The following is a 19,866-nucleotide window of genomic DNA, read 5'->3' on the forward strand; positions in this document are numbered from 1 at the left end:
CTACCAGGCCGGAATCCCGCTTGCTGCTCTCGAGTCAGTATCTCGCGAGTTACCTTAAAGTGACGAAGCATAATTGACGCCAACAGTCTCGTTACAACCGGGGTCAAGCTGATCCCCCTGTGTTTACCACACTCACTCTGTGAGTGTCGCTGGACACTCTCCAGTATAGCTCAGTGGATCGCTGAGGTGCACAAACCGTCGCACCACGGTAAGGTTCAGTCTCTTCGTGACGATGAGGATACTAATAACCGTCTGCTAATTGATTGTGCACAAACCTCACTCGACACTTACATGGCATAGAGTGTTCTTCATCGAATGAAATGGAAGACTGATACCATGAAGCATTTTGATGCACGAAACTAACGATTCAGTTGTGTACCAAATAACCACAAGAATAAATCCAAAATACACGAACACAGATGTGAGCTGCAAGTAGACTAGATTCAGGAGATCACTCGTGTTCTGCAATGAACATAATTCCACGTTTGAAGTGGAAAGACTATGCTGCGGGTATTCGCACTCTCAGCTAGAGTGCGCCTCAATTTTCGTCAAAATCTTGATGTAACGCTCGTTGGAGTATTCCCTACATTTATGGCATTGGTAAAAAGCAGGCTTACTGCACCTTAACGGTTATATTTTTATGGCTGAGAAACGAGAAATGAAGATAAGCTATTACACATCCACATTTTAATCTATGATTGACTATTGGGTGGCACCATTCCCTACAGCATCAATCCTTTCCGACTGAATGTTCTTGAGGATGTTACCAGAACAATTGTGCTGGCTGAGGTGGCCGATGGAAATAGCATGAATTTCCAATGTCCATATTTGTTTGACTGTCAAAGTGCACATCCGTTGTTGCGGAGAGAAGAGTGTAGATGATTCTCTTGCACTCAGATACATCTATTGCGAAAGGAAACTTTTTACTTGTACCAAGTGGATTTCTCTCCACTTATAGAAATTGAGCTGACGAAAAACACCAATGTACAATCCACATGGGGTGGGTTACTTTCGGGGGATTGCTGCACACCTTTTTAATGTGACGGAACATACTGCTCAGCTGGACTAAACTGAGGTTCCCATTAGAACAAATTAGTTGCAAATTGCTCAAAAGCAGAACCTTCGGTCAACAGGAAATCGAAGAATGCGCCCGCTTGATGAGCTCTAAGAAGTGCGAAGCTGGTTGTGGGCTGTCAACGGTCCCAACAAGGAAATAAATAGCTACATCTCGGATATCGTGCCAATGGATCCATTAAGCGGCCTTTGTCCAATGCATTCATTTGTAGAATATTTGTAGAATAACTGAGCTACTCCGCTGGGATTCAACTGAGTCTATTCCTGAGGCCAGATTAGCTTGTAAGTAAATTGAATTTGCAAACCCAGTATTTCATATCTAACTAGAATGCAGTGCATGCTGCATTTGGAAACTCCTCTTCTAGACAATCAAGCTTTCGGTACCCGAATATACTACAACTGTGCTTATTACTACTAGTTGAAACCTTATTTTTTCCATACTTGTTAACAACTTTCGTCATTCTCGGTGTATTTTTCTATATATTTCAAGCTGATTTTGGTGACTTCGTTGATGTGGAAACAACCCTGTCCAACTGGAGAGAACGGGCCGCAGTGTCAGAAGTAAGTGGAATTGATTCTTTGATTGTCCACATTGTGAAAGCCGTGGAACCCATCTAAGCGTACTCTTCAAGAATGTCTACGGCTGTCGCTTCATGTCTGTCCAGTCGCATTTTGTGTGTTTGGCACAAAATTGTCCCCGGAGCACAAGTAACGGTGCTTGTTCTCTTGTGTTAGAATCGATTGCGGGGTTGCATTACGTGATTTAATGGGGATTTTGTCCTGCAAGTAAAGTCAGTCTGTGCTGAAAAACAAAGGGGCTGTATGCATCTGCTTCAATTTTATTGGCAATCATCAGCAGTGCACACTTCACAAAACTACGAAGCGCCTTGAAAATGCGATTCCCCTGTCAGTATCTCGAACACTTAATTGTCCAACTGTGTGAGTAGTTTGTGCAGGATATTGCGTCATTCTTGATCCAATCGTGGAATCCCATCCCGCTGTCACATGTCGATTGGCTCCTTGCGTGACGGTGACTTTTCGGGTGGAAGTTTCAGCCATCGTCTAAATCATTGCTCCTCTAATCTAATTACAGCATGTTCGTGGTTTAGATCGTTCGGTCTGGTCTTTCACTGCAGGTTGAGAAGCCGCTGGTTCTCACTCGCTGGAGTTTCGCCAGACGTGCACAGATTAGCATCATTTACTGCACGAAATCTCTTCACTAAAACTTCTCAAGCATGCTCACACTACCTGTAATCTGTCTGTTGCTCGGAGGAGAAAGAAAATTCACCTGTGGAGTAAAAGTGTCATTGGAGATGTCATTGCTCGAGTCACCATCATCATTGTCGGCTTTAATAACCGCGCACTTGTCGTACAGTGGTTGTAGCTGCCGTAGTTTCGTTCACGATGATTTAAGGTGGTAGGTATCTGCGCACTGAAGTGGTGCAAGCGGTGCATTATTAACCGGGTTTATCTCAGCAAAAATCCTAGCATGAAATGAAGCTTAACTGAAAGAAACGTAAAGTAAACTCAGCAAGATTTCGAAAGCGATTAATCCCAAAAAATATTATTCTGTCCAAAACGACAAAAGCTGTAGTGAGCACGAACTGTACAGAAGGTGATTGGACATACGTGGTTCAAGGTCACTTTTTCCATAACAGCGTTTGTCGACCATCGTCCCGGATGCACTTTTCGAGGCTTGTGGGTACATCAAGTTAACAATGCCACCGTTTCTGGAGGCACGAACTCACTTGATACGTGAGATAATAAGTCCCAGTAGAGTGCAAAAGCGTCGTATCAAACGCCAAAAGTAGGAGGGTCACAATATGGATTATTCGCTAAGCATGTAAACTGCGCGTTTTAATGCACGGTTCACGGGCTAAAAACTGAACTGTAGTCAACTCCGTCTAGGCTTATGGAAGTACACGGATTTCATTCTTCGTGATTTCGTGTGCTGAACCTGAATTTCTTAAGCTTATTCTCTGCGGCTATTGGTCGTTCATTTTTATTGCACACACATCTTGAGCCGGTGTGAAGGGATAGCAACACTCTAGATATGCGACAGATCAGTGAACCTGGCAGCCGAAACGGCCACTGCACTCAGTAAAACTTTTAAAGTCTCCCCACCACTGCTACTAACAAAATCGGTCAGAAACTCCACTCCAGAGGTACGGACTTTTTTGGAATGTGTGCTAATTCAGCGCCTCATTGCTGGTTGAAATGCATGCCACAGAAATTTGTTATTTTATTCTTAACTTGAAAGATAAAGAGTGTAACTGGTTAGGTGAGAACTAGTATTCTCGGACTGTTGCAGACAAAAGTGGGAGACTTCGTTCTATGAGGGTAACAATAGAGGGAATTAAAGCACTCACTCTAGGGAGGTTGTCGTTACAGAAGAGTACGCTGCAGCAGAACCGTACCGGCAGAATAAGTTTTGCGGCAGTTAATCGTAATCACATTTTCACTTGGGTGCCTTCCTTAAGAGTACCTACATGGATTTATGAAACTAGCCATTTCTTCAGCGATTTTACTAGACTAGCTAAGGGGCGTACATGGTTGGCGCAGTAAAACTGCTGGCATGGCTTATGTACTTGACAGCGAATCAGGGACTGTGTACGTCTGATAAGCCTCGAAAAGGGCGGAGCTGGTTGTAAAATGTCGAAGAGTTTTCAGAAGAAAATGAACGACCCCCCTTTGCCCTATTAATGACGAGAAGTTCCCTGTTTATGGGCTTTGTGATCGGATGTGATCACATCCGATCTTGTTTTCAAGTCCGGTATTTGGTACTCATACGATCCAAGAGGACAACTGACCATCCATACACATAATCTGACTATCTGTCTACGTAAACCAACCGCTAACCAAGCCAGTTATCATCATCATCATCATCATCATCAAAGACAGCAACATCAGTGTTGGCACTGACGCTTCACTGTCGTACAAACCAATACTAGCAACAGAATATTTTGTTGTTGCAAGATTTTGAAACTTTTCAGTATTCAACTGACAATTGAATGATTTATTTATTCTACTTACCAGAGTCAGCTGTGTGGGGCGTTCGATTTGTCTTCCACGGAGTACATCGACGACATCCTATGGGGTTACGTCCACCTACAAGGTGTGACTCGAGACAATGCCATATGGTACTTTTTGGATGAAATCAGACACATTCCACGCTATGGAGTCCGGACTTTCCGCGGCATGGTAGGTATTCAGTAACAGCAGGATTGTGCATAGTTGGAGTTGAGTTTAATTCACTTTTCCTTGCGCTACGTGTGCCCAAAACAGATAGAAGTTCCTGGTAATGGTAGTTTTTCTTCCAAACTTTTCAGACCTGTCGAAATGAACCTGCAGAACTGGGTGTATCCAGAAACGGCGTCACGATAATGACTTTGGAACCACAACAACGCACCACAGCCAATCTGAAGTGAGCGGTGATTAAGTAGAAACATGAAAAAAACTATGCTCAGTTTTCTTCGAGTCCTTTGTGATTGTTGTAGCACCGTATCTAACTATTTTACTTCACTGAACCATGTAAAGATGGTCAATTTGGTAAAGTCTTAGCGGGCATAATTCGACTCGAAGCAACTTAGGATTAGATTTGTCCATCCATGGACGCTTTACTACCTGATGTTAACATAGTGAGGCGTCAGAAGACAGTGCACACAATAGTACAAGTAAAGATGAATTGCTCACTTTTATGTTTTGAGCTTCGTTTTGGTACAACTTGCTCTTGTAGAGGCTGACCTGTGTAAAGTTCCGGTAGCTTTGGTTCATTTAAGATTTTGATCAGTTTTCTAATCTGCGGATGTGCTAGACTTGGTTTGTTCTTTGGGAATTTTTGATCTTGAAGACTCCCATAGGCAGTGGAGCAGTGTATCCATACTAACAAGTGACTGGCCTCATCATAATTACGTTTTTTGGTTCGTCTGTTCCTGCGTCGAACACTTAATATGAAGAAATGCAACGCGACTGTCGTCAGTGAGTTGCACAGGAAATCTCGCCACCTTGAACCTCCCAAAAATAGCTGCGAATTGGGGAGATTGTGATTACTCTACAGAACGTCCAATGCGTTCTCAGCTATGTATATCGGAGGTTCTTACTCGTCTTAACAAGACAAAGACCACACCACTCTTCGTATGGACTACGAGAGTAGCAGTATAGGCTGACTACGATAGAACAGTTTTCGAAACTTCTATTTATGGCCATTTCGAACCGTAAAAGCACAATGATCGTTTTCGCTAACTTCTGCTAGTCTTACTACAGCCGGGAACTATACCAAACTTGTAGCCAGTATCTACAGTTTAGTTGTCCTGTCGCAGAAGCCATGCAATTTTCTGCTACTTTAAAACTTCTGTAGACATCTACTTGCCAACCTCACGAAACAAATCAGCTGCCAACCAACCTCGAGGAGCTATCGAAATTTCATCGTTTACCATCGGCGTAAAATTTTATGACTGCTTGATTCTTCACACTTTCCTGTAGACTTGGGGATAAATTCTAGAAGTATTGTCGTACTTTGGGTCTCCATGATTTAGCGATACTTGTGCTGGACAGTTGCATTAATCCACTGAAAGAAGACTGTCATTAGGAAAGATAGTTTTAGGATTTCTAGGGATGACCTGTATTCGCAAAAGGGAGACTCGCACACTGGAGAGTTTCTTACTGGAACAGTGCTGCAAACCGGTTGGAAGGATGGGACCTCCTCTAGACGAATAGTTCTCGGGTAGCTTACCATAGCTAAATTCTATGCATAATCGACATCCAGAATCACAGCATCTATGTCATACTCGCTAACAGTCTCAACTTGCCCTGCTGATGTCCGACACCAGCAATATTTCTCGTCCTCCTAGGTGCCGTATAGAGTTGTTTCCAGAGAGGACAGAGTTTGTCTTGCTGTCCGAGCCCAACCTCCATCAAACGGGTACTTCCATTGAAGAATGTGTCCAGCACCAGAAGCTGCGTTGGTTGGGACATGTGTTACGTATGCCGAACCATCGTTTGCCGAACAGAGTGCTGTTTTCCATGCCCAACTCAGAGTGGCGTAAACAGAGAAGTGGCCAACCCTTGACTTGGCAGAGGAGTATGAAGGAGATCACGAAACGCTTGGGTGCTGTCGGTGCTACTCACCTTCCAGGATGGGCACCGCGTGATCCCCACTTTGTCTGGTTGGAGAAACTACAAGATATGGCTGTCAACCGATGTCAGTGGCGTTCTTGTTGTCAGTTTCTATCCAGACTGCCTGAGTGAATGTCTGGAGGTGTAGGCACCTCGGAATGATTGTGTTAAGCTAGCACTAAGTCCCTCCCACCGGTCCACCTTTATTCTTTTCTTTACAATAAGGCTTTCAAATCAGTCATAGTTGTACGACAGTGAAACATCGGTGTTGAACACTGATGTCATGCTGTCGATGATGATGTTGATGATGAGGCCATTGTGGTTTTTGTTTGTTTCTGAAAGATCTCATGAGAACACATTCCTCTGGATCCGGCTATGATAACTGGGCTCGTGGGTGTTTGGGGACCACGGCACATTGTCATCTGTTGATAGAGACCATGTATAACCAAACGGAGAACCGAAGCGTGCATTCCATCAAAAGCTGAGGCGTTTGCATTACGAATGTGTGACTTAGTGCATACCAACTGTTTGCCTGTCGGGATCTTAACTCTGAAAATATTCAGCTCTTGATATGGGTTTGGCACCATCTCGCTTGGCAACACCACTCATCAATTATTAATTTGGTCGTGTCACTGGCAGAAGTGGAATATTTGGAAACATTGTGCGGTTCCTCTTGAAGAAATTCCTATTATGAAGGCAATACATCCAATGGGAGGCTCGTTAGGATAGGCCTCCGTTTTGTGTTTTGCCTTTTACGTTCCACATGGACAATTCCTACAGAGAGGGTTGTAGTTGATGATCAGGTTAATTTATTCGCATGAAGCTTCCACAGTATATAAGAACAACTATGTATGGCTTCAGTGTGGGATAAAAGCTTAACTCTTAAATGTCACAGTGTTTCAATGCTTCCTCGCCATTCGTTTTCACTCACAATGCATTTACGGACTGGCCGCAATACCAGATTTGCTGCTGGTTACCACTGTCATGTCGCACCAAGGAAGCATTGATTCAGAGGTAGCGTTTGCCCATCTGTGTGCAATGCAGATCGATCCGACGTGGGCACGTGTCCACACGTGCACACGCACACACACAGCTTGTAGACTTGCACGTGCACAACCTGTCTTTGGGTACACTACAGATTTCTCCGACATACCCCTAGTGCACAGATGGGGATCATGGAACGATCTACCGTAGGACTGTATTGATTATTTTCCCTTGTGAACTGTTAGAGGCTTTTCTATGGAACCCTTTTAGAATTATTTGCTATTCCAATTCTGTTGTCCAGTCTGATGTTTTGGTCCCAGGTTAAGGAGTATTTGGTCTGATAGTTGGTGTGAACAAACGTGACTTAGCTTATCGAACTTTGGGTGTGGTCTAAATAAAAACGCAGCCTCTGTCTGGCCTTAAGCAGTCGAAAGGGATGACACGATAACCAACTGTTTGTTGGCAGCTCTACTTTGTATATGATTGGTCAGATCAATCAAATTGTTCAGCTGTAGCACGCCTTCGGCGCCTAGTTGCCATGCCAACGGAAGGAGGCACTAGGGTTGGAATACTGCCAGGTTGCCCTAGCCTAGACAGGAGTAGTCGAGATGCTGAGTTTAGATTTGAACGACGCACCTCCCGGTCCGTAAGCTGGTGACTTTACCACTGAACTCTCTCGGGCCCTTTATGATTCAAGCTTTGATGTCTCCTCCAGCATGCCTCAGGGCATCGCATAAAACTCGCCAATTCTTCGTGAGAGTTGAGAGTTGAAATACTCATGTAAAGGAAGAAAATTAAAGTGAATGTAACTGAACATTGGAAGCTGCATAGGTCAGACGCACAGGAACCTCAGTTCGTTTTTCAATAACTACAGTACTGTAGAATTAAAAAGACTGTCTTCATATCACAATGCTCGTAATGCTGATGAGGAATTTTGAACTCTGAAAGGGCGCTATAAACTGGAGATTCTATTTGTTGATACCATCTTTGTTTGCAAGTGAATATTTCAAGTGAACTTGGTCTTTTTGAAACCAGAAACGGCGAAAGCTCTGAGGGGTTGTCCATGAGGTTTCATCGACCTTGTGTTATCATGTTAGGAAGATAATGTTAACCACTTGGACCTTGTTGCAACTGAATTATGAGGCTACCCCATGAAACGTATTCATTTGTAATCATCGGAACCAACTCAGGAAGCAATGCATGAGCGTCCGTTTTCTGTTGAAAAGAGGGCTCAACTTCGGATACGAAGGTTGGGTTGGTTTAACTTCATATGTTCAGACTATCGGCGATCGTTTAAACATTTTCTGAGGTTAAATGACGGAAAACGGTAAGCGAAAGTTGTCAGAGTTCACGATATCTTGAGCCGGGTTCGGGATTACGAAAGCCTAAGATTAGAGGGTGGATAACTTGGACAAGTCATAAACAAGAATTATTCCGTTAAGCGGATACTGAACGGTTGGTTGTGACTCAATAGTTTCTACAGAATGCTTAATTTAAACCAGTTTGGAATGGAACCTATAACTAAACAATATCTCAAAATGCGGAAGGTTTTGAATGGTGTCTCTTACATAGAGAAAGTGCTGTCCCGATAATGAGATTTTATTGCGGATCGATCGGCGTTCCTTATTAACTTTTCGAGATAGAGTGATAATGGTTATAAGCATTTAATCTGACGTCAACAAAGTTGGTTCCTTACTGCCACCTCTCCTGTATTGAAACCGAATTGAAACAGCAGGTACACAACAGTCTGATTATTATTGATCCCAAATGGAGTTTTTTTAAAAGTCTCATTTCACTTTCCGCAGTTACGCTACAAGACAACTGTACCTTACGGACACGAATTTATTCAAAGTTAACAACAATCTGTCCGTTGGATATCTGCGATTTTGTTTCCTTACGACTGGCTTATTATCTGAGTATCCAGAAATTAGTTTGATTCCTTAATGGTGAAGAGACTACGAGGGTAGCTTGCCCTTGAGAAATTAACCCATCACCATACACGCCTTCGGCGTGACAGACCCCTAACACTCGGATTTACGTAGTCGTGCTTTAACACACTTTTCGTCTTGAATTTTCGTTACATACTGAAAGCTGCTATTTCATTTAGCCATCTCTGTGGCATGACCGAAGAGTTGTAAGAGTTTGGGCGCTGTGGATTGTTGAACCATGGTGAAAATGCTGGTCCTACACAATCGCTGTATTAACTGGAACCGTTCGACGTTTCGACTACCGAGGGTGACATTCCATGCGCTGTGAGCCCACCCTAAGTGACCTGCTGAAAATCCTTCCGTTGGTCTTTTAAAATGTCCTTTTTTTGGGTTTGCCTTCAAGTCACCTTCAGTACTTTTTTCAGCCAAAGAGGACGGTTTGAGTAGTGAGAACTCAACCACATGTTATACAAATGCGACTTCATTCTTGTTTTTTAAAGTTCCAACTGCCTCTGAATCAGGAATTTGATATAACACACTTTTTTAAGGGCTGCTGAAAACTTCCTGACAACGCGCTACCGGCTTCTTCTTTCTTGAAGTTCTTTAAGTAGGCGAAGTTCACGAGTTTGTGTCAACCTTATGGCCAATTTAGTGGAAACTAAGTTGTGTAGAACCAGTGATTTGCACTCGTGAATCGCTTTGGTTTTACGAAGCTACTGAACCCAACTCTTGTTTATGAAATTCTCCAGCCAATTTTGCTGCAAAAATACTGCCTCATCATAAATTCAGCTGAACCTCCTGCTAACAAGTGATGTACCTCGGCACTTCATGCAAATAAATATTCAAATAAGACCTTTCCGTGATGACTCTGCCTCCCAGAAGGGCCCAAGAATGGCGAGAACAGTAGTGAGATATCGAACGTTTTTTTCAGTAACCTTGTGAAAAGCACGTTATGTTAACGAAATATACAGTCATACCTGGAATATCGCGCTATCCGAGGTCTCCTATGTGCAGCGAATTCAGTTGAAGAGTACCATAGGACACAGCTTCAGCTTAGTCCCCCTTAACACCAATGTAATTTACAATTGACTATATTTCTCCACCTGTGTTTGTTCAAGTGAGACATGTGATTGATGGACGGCCATTTGTTGAGCCCCAAGAAGGAGGCGGTCATTGTTAGACGATCGAAAGTTTTTCGGTACTAAGTTGGGCAGAGGAAATGAAAGAAGCTGCTTCAGACATGCCATTCGGTTCATGACGTACATGAATTTATGAAAATCTATACTGGTTGCATGGTTCAACGCCTCTAAAAAGACCCACAGCAACAGATGCAGGTAACCATGCAAACTATCGAATGCAGGATAGGCATAACAGACACTGTTTCGGCTTTGTTAGGACGTTGGGCTTTAAGTTGATTAATCAGAACGTTCAAATTTTTCCCATTTGAAAAGTCAGTAATGGCTTGACCTTAAGATAATATCTTATTAGATCTAACTGTCTCGGGTTTTAGAAAGTTTACCTATGACAGCTTTGAGGTCACACTAATAAGGACTAGGTTGACAAGGTTGAATGAGCACACCTAAGGATCAGGGTCGAACACGGGGAGTTTGCAGTGTCTAACACCAACTAGAGTCCTAATGACTAGCAGACCAACTACGGTATAACGGTTATTCATAAACACTGTTTATTGCATATTAATAACTGATAATTTCCTTTGTTTCCTACTTACTGTTTGCGTAGATGGGAACATATCAAAGACCTAACTTACTCAAGAAAAACGTTCACCATCCAGATGCTGAAGAAAAATAAGGCCGTTCACTTTCTTTTCGTGAGTTTGGAGTTATTTTTGTCAAAATTCAGTTTGGCAAAGCAACAAAATCGCCACAGTAAATGTATCTTTAGTAACGCTTCTCCAATATGAACTTCATGAATTGTTGACAGTTTGTTGTATCAAAGATGAATCTTCTCTTCTCTAAATGCAGCTGCTTTATTCTGCAGACTACTGAAGGTAACGGCCAGAATAGGTCTGTGTAGCCAGTTGATCTACTCTGCGTAGTGACTAGCCAAAAGTTTTGCATTAGGTGTTTTCTCCTGTGTGCAATTTTCTAAGCAGAAGGCGAATTTGTTCTGAACGGTTTTTGCGTAAAAGTAGTATGTTGAACGAAAGACACAAAGGAAACCGACTGCACCCAAAAGACCGTCTAGCCCTGCTTTTCTTATTTGAGTTCAAAGAACCTTGACCGGACCAATGGGAATCAGGACTTACGCCTCAGAGGAATTACGCGAAGAGTGCTACCACCCATTTTCTTGTCACACATAGTCCTTTTTTAGCCTACAAATGCACTTGATTAGAGGGATTTCGCATCGCCACGTATCGACAGTTGAGAGAACTATTCGAAATGTTTGTCACACGATCATTATTCGGCACCCAGTTTGCTACGATAGTCCAAAAACTAATCATCTAAATTTCTGTTTGTATGCTTAAATTCATACCCTTGATCGTGACACTGCAGAACACAAGAAGATAATCCTTCTAGACAAGCCTTTTTGAATGCAAAGGACGTGGTGCTTGAGCTTTCAGTTCGTCAGCTAGTCTTATAAATGTTGATGTCCTTAAATGAGTCATCACATGTATATCGCTGGCCGTGTTCCCAGGCCATAGTCCCGGATTGGAGTTAGATCAGCTGTAAACAGTGAAGGTTGCAACCGACGCTGTGTGATCACACGAGCCTACATGTTCGACATTTTACTTCTGTTTTATCCGCTTATTTTTGTTCAGGCTGGTCTTGCCGACCACCAATGACATCTGTACGAAAGTGGTATGTAATTTCGCCTCAGTCAATAGGCTTTTGATTTTCATTTAGCTGTTTTTTTGAATACATTCTCACCTGCTTACATGTGTCATGGGCTGATTGGTCTATGAAGAAGAGGAGTTCCAGTGAGATGATACATCCTTGCCATCACTAGCAGCAGCACCACCACCACCACCAAGGATGGAACCTGACTTCCAAGCAGATAAAGTAGTAAGAGTCTCTGAATGCCAGAGACAGATGTGATGAGCGAAGTGCTTCCACCTTTCAGTCCGAATGACCAGGATCCTTCATCTAACTGCAACACTCTTGGTATTATGTTGTCATCATGTACAACACTCATGGGGCGAGTCAAATGGTTCACCATAACTCTATGAATGGCCGCAAAGTTTGAACGATTCTTAGTTAGCGTATGCTTGGTGCTATCAGAATGAACTATCGGAAGTGCTTTAAGAAGTAGATAATGGCGGTGCCAGCGCTGAGTGACCATTCTATTGTACCGTCACGGGATAACGTTTTCAGCGATGTGATCAGGCCTTACAACTTCTGATAACACCCATTACCTATTACATGGTTTCATTCAATTCAGTGACAGTGGAGCCTTGTAATTTGTCCAAAATAAGTTTAATTAGTCATGAAAGTAGAAGAAATCTCGTGAAGCAATGCGGCTGTGATCTTTCTGGTATCAAAAAGTGCGCGAGCAAACTTGGCGCTTGTCCGAACACCAATTACCTCACTGAACCAAAGATGCTGCCGTGGAACCCAAACGATGACTTGATGGCAGCTTGCAACCGACCGAAGCTAAACGGCACCCGAGTATGGAAGCATGGGATTCGTTTCCAAACCATACTGATAAGATCTTCGTAACCCTTCTACATAGTTGGATAGGTCGGGACTGTCCTAAACACCTTTGGGAGCTAGCAATAGAAATTTCTCTCTGAATACGTTTCGGTTAATTCCATACCTGTCAACAGCGGACGGGCTATTACCCGAGCCTAGCTGTTCTGATTTCGATAAAACTGGATGATGAAGTCTGTACTAAACTGCCGCGTTGTTCCATCGACTACTGTTGATAGCACCTATGTGAGGGCTATCACTTGTCGATAATATGAGGAGATTAGGAAATTTCCCTCGTGTGAGTCAAGTTGACGTACGCTGAAGTACCAGGAATTATCTATAGTTGTTTGATTCTTGTTGCTAATCAATGGCAAACCGCATCTCACGAATCGCCTGGGTGCTTCGAGCCCACAACATCTACGTACCTTTAATGCGAACGGCAGTGTTATACACTTGCATTCAGACAGGATTCGGTGCTATTTCTTAGTACTCCCATGATGGTAGGCTGTTTTAGCGCCGAATTTCCAGGTGATAGGTCCAGGTAGCTTGTTCTTGCTTATTCTTGCTATTGGACTACCTGTAGATTTTTTAGTCCAAACTACTCACAATGTTGGTCAGCCGCTCGCTAGCGCGCTTGGTACAGCCTTCAACCAATAACCGACAAACGTTGGTTCGAATCGTCCTAGACTGTCATGAGATACGTAATGCGGATTGACCCCATCAAGGATAGAACAGCTACACAGTGCTACTCTTTGCTTTGACTAAAATTCACAAACAGATCGAAATCTGGATTCGAAATAGCACTTACTGCCTAATCGTTTCTTATATCAGAATTCGTGTAACCATACTATTTTACGATCATCCGCCTGTTCTTACATTTCTCACCGCAGGAAGATAATGAAAATGCACGTTATCTGTGGCAGTTTTGCATTCAAATGCATAGCAGCTACATAGACTACTGGACAAGAGTAAAGTAAGTTTGTTAACTTTCCAGTTCAAAGAATTCTCTGAGACACTCACTCTCCATCGAGTTCTCAATTTACTTGCGCATTTTAAACAGCCTTGCACGCGCCCGTATTCGCTTTTAACATGCTGTATTCATTCAATTAGTACCCAATGGGAAATGTGAAACGCTCAGTTAAATACTGTGAAAGTTTACTCCAGTTGGTAGGATTAGTCAGTTTCCTTGATGCCACGGAATGTAACAGCAAAGAAATGAGGTTTTAACACCTGAAGATCTAGTGAGAAGCCCAAGTAAATGCTCGTAATCCCAGGTGTTTCTTGCCCTATTTAACAGTATTGACCACCGCTGTTAACATGAGTTTTACTCAGAAGAATGCCAATCTTTTGTTCGTTTGTCTCAAGTGATGATAACGTTCAATTCTGCTTATGCAGATTTGAACGGCTGATTGCTTCCTTTCATTTAGGTCAGAATCATTAACCATTTTTGAAGTATACTTAAAAACTTATGAAAATCATGTTTCAGGTCCTCGCCACAGCAACCGGCCATCCATATATCGGAACCACCGTGAGTCTGAAATATTCCTGTTTCTCCTTAGGCTTGTCGTCTCATGTTAACATCACTTTTTACACTGAAATCCTCTGACGCTATGCTGTCCATATCATCTGTTATCGTACCGTCGCGGTTACGAAAAGTCTTTCTGTGCATTCCGGCCAGTATATAAGTCAAGCATAGCATTATACAGCATTGGTTTTCCGCTTTTTCATAAATATATTCCCATATCTTGAAATTTCTTTGAGTTACATTTGACACAATGACTCTGATAACATATCCAGGCGTGTTTTATTCGGAACCAAGATACCATGAGGTAATGCTGAGTTGCGCTAATCACTTGATCGTTTTTCTCAGAAGTAGGGGATGTCGTATTCGCAGCACTGAGATGCAGCCAACCATTTGGATTCAAGTGCATGAATCGATGAGTTAGCGTCGCTTGAGCTACCCCACTGATCAAGGTAACTGAATATGTAGTGAGAATTCCTCCTCCACGATTCGGAAGAGGCAGTCTTGGCGGCAAACAGAAAAATGTATAGAATGCTCCCCCGTTGGGCAGCACCGGTTTACTTCGTACAGAAGGCTAATGCAGAACACCCAACTCTCCAGATCATTCTGACCGCTTACCAACTATAAGCGAATAAATCCGTAAGGGTGCACGTCCCACGAACTTTCGCTGCCCTTCTTGCGAGTGTACATTGAACGCAGATCCAGTAAACATCGTTTCGCACAATAAGCCTACAATCCGTATACTAGTTAACACAATATCTCGAATGATAAAAGGTTTTACAGACTGCTGAAGTCACTCAACTACCAGTCATAGACCGAGTGCACTTTGTTTCATTTTTGTTCACCTAAGAATGGAAGGGCAGGGACGGGGTGAACATGCTTTAGAGGCGTTAGTCTCATCATTTGACTGGTTTTGAAATACTCTAGTTTCACCATAAAATAGGAGTTGAACATCTACAAACAAGTGGGCGCGATAACGCTGATACAGAGGCACCAGTGCTTGTAGGAATAGACTATCTTCCAGCGATAGAAACTGTCAGTGTCTGCCGGCTTCCACATCCAAGGTTGCAACAGTAGTCCAACTGACTGAGTCTTCTCGCCGGGCCTCTGTTTTCCCGTCACAAGGTTGTCGATTATTTTCAATCCGCGTCTCGCTTTACTGATCGGCTGTTCCAGTCGGAGCCCAGTAAAGCTTCGCGGATACCAATGCTTAGACACAAATCGATTTCTTGTATATGTTTCGTGTACAAGCCATGTCTTTGATCCACAGATTAACGTATATGGTACTGTCTCAGTATATACCCTTATTTTGTCATACAACCACAATTTTATGCCGGTGCCAAAAGTGGTGGATTTTAGCAAAAGCTACCCACAGGTTGCCTTGAGCTCAATACTAGTGTAAATTGTCAGAATGTTGAGTTGGAATCCTGCTCTAAATTTCTGGCGCGTCCATTGAGGAAGAGGGAAAACAAGGCAGCTGTACGGTTTTGTAGGGATATCAAACGTAGCTTGACTTATATTCACTGATGTGAGTGGAATATGAAAAATATATAACTAGGGGTTTTGCACAACATTTAGGTCATGTGGTGTCGACTGAATCGCCGCAGTTTTTCAGTTAATGAGCCATATTTTGTACACCTATTCAGTGGCTGACTTACTCCGTCCGTTTGCCGTGGTATTTACGCCAGATCACGCGGTAGCACGTCACACTCAACTCAATCAGTCTTCGGTTTGGACTACCATTGAGCTGACAGTAACAGTTGGTCATGGAGATCGTGGAAATCGCTGAAGCTAGCAAGTGTCTGTGAGAAACTGCCCGTCTGTCAGAGTAGCACGTTTTCGTGAAGAAAATCAGCGGTACCCGTTCAATAAAAACATGAAACTATGCTTTTTATCATGCGATGGGGCACGAATTAACAAGATGGACTAGCGTACTCCCTCGTGTGACCTTTGCTGACTGAATTATTTTTAGGAGTATTGATTCCTTTTTTTAACGACGACAGGGTTGTTGAAATTTCGTCGTACTTATGGATTAGCTGAGCTTATTGTCGTTTGTCACTCGCTGAGGCAATTATCTACGTGAGCATGTTATACGTTAAACCCTAGATGACGGAAGCATCAGAAACGGCTTTATTGACAACCAGTTCCCGGTGTCCCGCACCTAAACGTTGCGTTTATCAGCCATTATGTTGGCAGATATCACTCCTTCGGTAGACCACATCACTGTGTATCTCTCAACCATTCCACAAAAAGATTTAGTTATTTTGAGTAGAGCTTTCGTTCAACCAATGAAACCTATCTATTCCAAAAAAAACCCGAAGTTTACATCATCAGCTACCACTAAGTGGCTCAGAGGAAGAATAATTTCACAGGATGAATGAAATTTTCTGCTGAGAAGTTGTCAGTCTAGGAGCCAGCTAGTACTTGACACTGTTATGTGAGTACCGTGATTGGAGGATGCCTGCCCGAGGATGTCCTGTATAATAGAGCTAACCACACTGCTTTTCAGGCCTCAAGTTATGGCCTTAAGGTCCCGGGTTTGAAACTCCAATTTTCGCGAGATCCGCACTACTGATGAGTTCAGTGACGATGAATTAGCTGTGCAATGCTCCTGGCTTTTAGGCAAAGATTGGCTTCACTTACATGATGAAATCTCTATCGAAAATAGCCATGTTTTCTTACATCACCAGCACTCAAGTATACATATGTATATGTATGTATGTATATTTATATATAATTTATGCCGGACGGAGGAGGCAACTTTCGCTCATGCAGAAGGAAAGCATTGTTAAAGTATGAGTTGTGCTAAGGATTTCTTTCGGATGAAAGCAAGTCCAACTAAAAAGGAGGAAAATGTTAGGTCAGCGCAATTAGAAATGTATTGAGATACCCGTAAAAGTTGGTTTGCAGACCATCAGGTCAGTAAATTCATAGTCATAGTTTGCTTGCTTATTCTCCGTTTTAGAGATATCTTGCGTGGAACCGAGCTTCGTTATACTAACCCAGATTCCCCGGTGAGTGGCTGGTGAATGTGTCTACACATCTTACAATAAGATAAGAAGTAATATATGTGTATTCTACAAATTTTAATTCAGATAAAACATTTTTGGACATAGTTGTTGTGCTATGCCTCTCACCACTCGTTTGTTTTGTGATTTACAGCTCAATTAAGGCAGGTTTGCCAATGTCACACAGACGTTTTCGTTGACTGTCGTCGTTGGTGTTATCCGCTTTTTGCACTCTGTAGTTGCTTTGTTTGTTTTTGTTGTTTGCACTGTTGAGCTTGTTGTTTGGATAATTTTTCTATTCTCGCAGACAACTTTGCAGAGCGTCTTCGTTTATAGTACAGGGAGCGCATAAGAAAGGATGAAATACGACTAAAGCGTTACGTTTCTATCATAGCATGAACGGAAACTTACATTTGTGAAGTCAGGTCAGATTCAAGCTAACAAATGAATTGACACTCAGAAAAGGGACTGAAATCCAGATTAAGTCGGAACCATATGAGTATCACCAGCCTCATAGCTTTCAGGTACTTCGAAAATTTTAGGGTCTTTGTAACTGAAAAGCCGAGAGATACTGCTCAGTTGTTTTACGCCCGTTGAGTTCCATTGGTGGTGCGTATTTCACTGAGACCAAGTTAGTTTGACTGGTGTACATGCGCTTTGTTCAAGGTATGTTTTACAAAACAACGAGCGCTGCTGATCGTTTTAGTAACATATGGTTGTTTCGATGGTACCCCACTTTGTTGTGTACATTCCACAAAACGAACTAGTCACGTGCTGCAAATAACCTACTTCACATTGTCCATTTCAGCTGCTTCAGGAACTATATCCGGATGGATCTAACTCCTCTTTAGGTGAGCTGAAGTAGAGTTCTCCTGAATTTTCTGTTTGATCACATACACTTGACGGTCGCCTGACCATGATCTTGTGCTTGACGCAAGTTATAAATAGCCGCATGTATTCGTATAAAATCTCAGTCTCGAAAGGATCTTGTTTTCAAAACCCATCATTTAGCTTTGGCAGTGGTTTTGCAAAAAAACACCTTGCTACTTCATCACGTCAAATTTCGCCACAGTTTTAATCACCTGATACTAAGCCAACGAATGTATCCGGCAACTACAAACATCATAAATAGAATTTCACTAATGAGTCAAGCATATGATGCCAGAACTGCTCTTAGATTACAATGCTGCCCCCTCTCACCCTCGGGTCTAACAACCTGACAAAACGCTACCGGCCAGGCTTCGGTCATCACGTCAAATCCGTGCGATGTAAAGCAGTTGGTTGAGGGTCCTATGGTTTTGTGGTTGGGACAACCTCAATCGAATCACTTGGGCAAAGCATCCGGATTCCGCTATGCACTGTGCATGGTTGCATGGTTCGTCGTATTATCCCGATGTCATTGGTGGTTACAGCATTGTCCGAACGCTAGGTACATTCTCGGCGAATTAGCGGCTTACATTGAACTGCGACAGACAAACAGCTGCAATAGATCAATGAGTAGCAAAACAGTGTGCTTGGTTTCCAGCATGATTCATAAATACCACCTATAGACCTCAAATGATACAATAAAAACTTCTGATATTTTTTATGGGGAACAAATGTGGAGTGAATTTTTTGAATGCATGATTTGTAATATTATAACCGCATGCTTGTCTGTTGAATCGTCAATGAATGAATGTCTGGATATGTTGCAAAGGATGTGTTGAATCAATCGCTTCGTGAGAGGATTTTCGACAATAAAAGTCACATCGTATACAACAGGTTTACTTATTGTCGTAGTAGGATCTCATGGATGTCCTAAAATACAGTGGCTATTTCGCAAACCTAGGCATTTTGGATGTGACACCATTTGTGGATACCAGCACAGTGAAGGTGGCGAACAATGCTTTTTTTCTGTGATTGTTCCTGTTGGAAATCAAAAGGAGGGGGTGACTAAGGGGTGTCCCATTGACCTACTCTTACTTCTTTAACAAAGCAATCAGCAATAAAATGGAGCTTCAACTCCAGTGGGTGCGAAGATAGTCGAGCGACCCATGGCTCATCTGTTCAAATATTCCGTTTATTATTTTTTTGACTTGCGGATGTCAACGTTCAGACTTGTGGACTTTGGTGGCCACCGTTAAGGGGTGGCAGAATGGTGCTTGCTATCCTGTCAAACACTTTCGCATAGTTTGTTTACTGTCTCGTCAGTATTTACCTTCAACTAATCGAATAATTTGTTTACTACTTGCGCACTCGCAAGTAGCGAATTCATTTCACTAACATTCGTGCAACGCGCAACCGCGATCATCTGAACCTTTTCATAATATTAGAAATGCAGGTACATCCTCACATACAACAAGAATTTATATATATATATATATATATATATATATATGCATACATACGGATCAACAACAGTAGGAAACAGGCACACGTTACTTCACACAGCACATTGAACAGTCTCATCAAAGCTACGCACGATCCACGGTGTGGGAAACGTCTGGGCGCGATATCGTTTGGATTTAACAACGGGAGACAGGCCAAACTTCCACACGTTTGGTCAGGACCTCGTACGCTACAACTGCGTCCAGGGAACCTCCATATCG

At 42.6% G+C, this 19,866-nt stretch overlaps 2 protein-coding genes across 2 annotated transcripts in view; one reads left to right on the forward strand and one right to left on the reverse strand.

Annotated features, from left to right (window-relative positions):
- T265_09861 (hypothetical protein) overlaps positions 1-6,452 on the reverse strand; it is a gene marked incomplete at both ends in the record, with an annotated part of 10,345 nt that extends 3,893 nt beyond the window's left edge. Inside the window, 4 exons of the mRNA XM_009176061.1 lie at positions 5-169; positions 5,983-6,137; positions 6,202-6,249; positions 6,409-6,452. Coding sequence (XP_009174325.1) covers positions 5-169; positions 5,983-6,137; positions 6,202-6,249; positions 6,409-6,452 — 412 coding nt within the window. The remainder of the gene's footprint in view (positions 1-4; positions 170-5,982; positions 6,138-6,201; positions 6,250-6,408) is intronic.
- Positions 1-19,866, forward strand: part of T265_09860 (hypothetical protein) — a gene marked incomplete at both ends in the record, with an annotated part of 52,887 nt that overhangs the window by 4,109 nt on the left and 28,912 nt on the right. Inside the window, 10 exons of the mRNA XM_009176060.1 lie at positions 1,565-1,635; positions 4,111-4,275; positions 4,404-4,498; positions 5,952-6,292; positions 7,665-7,815; positions 10,842-10,929; positions 13,639-13,721; positions 14,235-14,276; positions 17,236-17,284; positions 18,087-18,129. Coding sequence (XP_009174324.1) covers positions 1,565-1,635; positions 4,111-4,275; positions 4,404-4,498; positions 5,952-6,292; positions 7,665-7,815; positions 10,842-10,929; positions 13,639-13,721; positions 14,235-14,276; positions 17,236-17,284; positions 18,087-18,129 — 1,128 coding nt within the window. The remainder of the gene's footprint in view (positions 1-1,564; positions 1,636-4,110; positions 4,276-4,403; positions 4,499-5,951; positions 6,293-7,664; positions 7,816-10,841; positions 10,930-13,638; positions 13,722-14,234; positions 14,277-17,235; positions 17,285-18,086; positions 18,130-19,866) is intronic.

The sequence above is a fragment of the Opisthorchis viverrini genome (assembly GCF_000715545.1).
Source record: "Opisthorchis viverrini unplaced genomic scaffold opera_v5_313, whole genome shotgun sequence".
NCBI classification, from domain to species: domain Eukaryota; kingdom Metazoa; phylum Platyhelminthes; class Trematoda; order Opisthorchiida; family Opisthorchiidae; genus Opisthorchis; species Opisthorchis viverrini.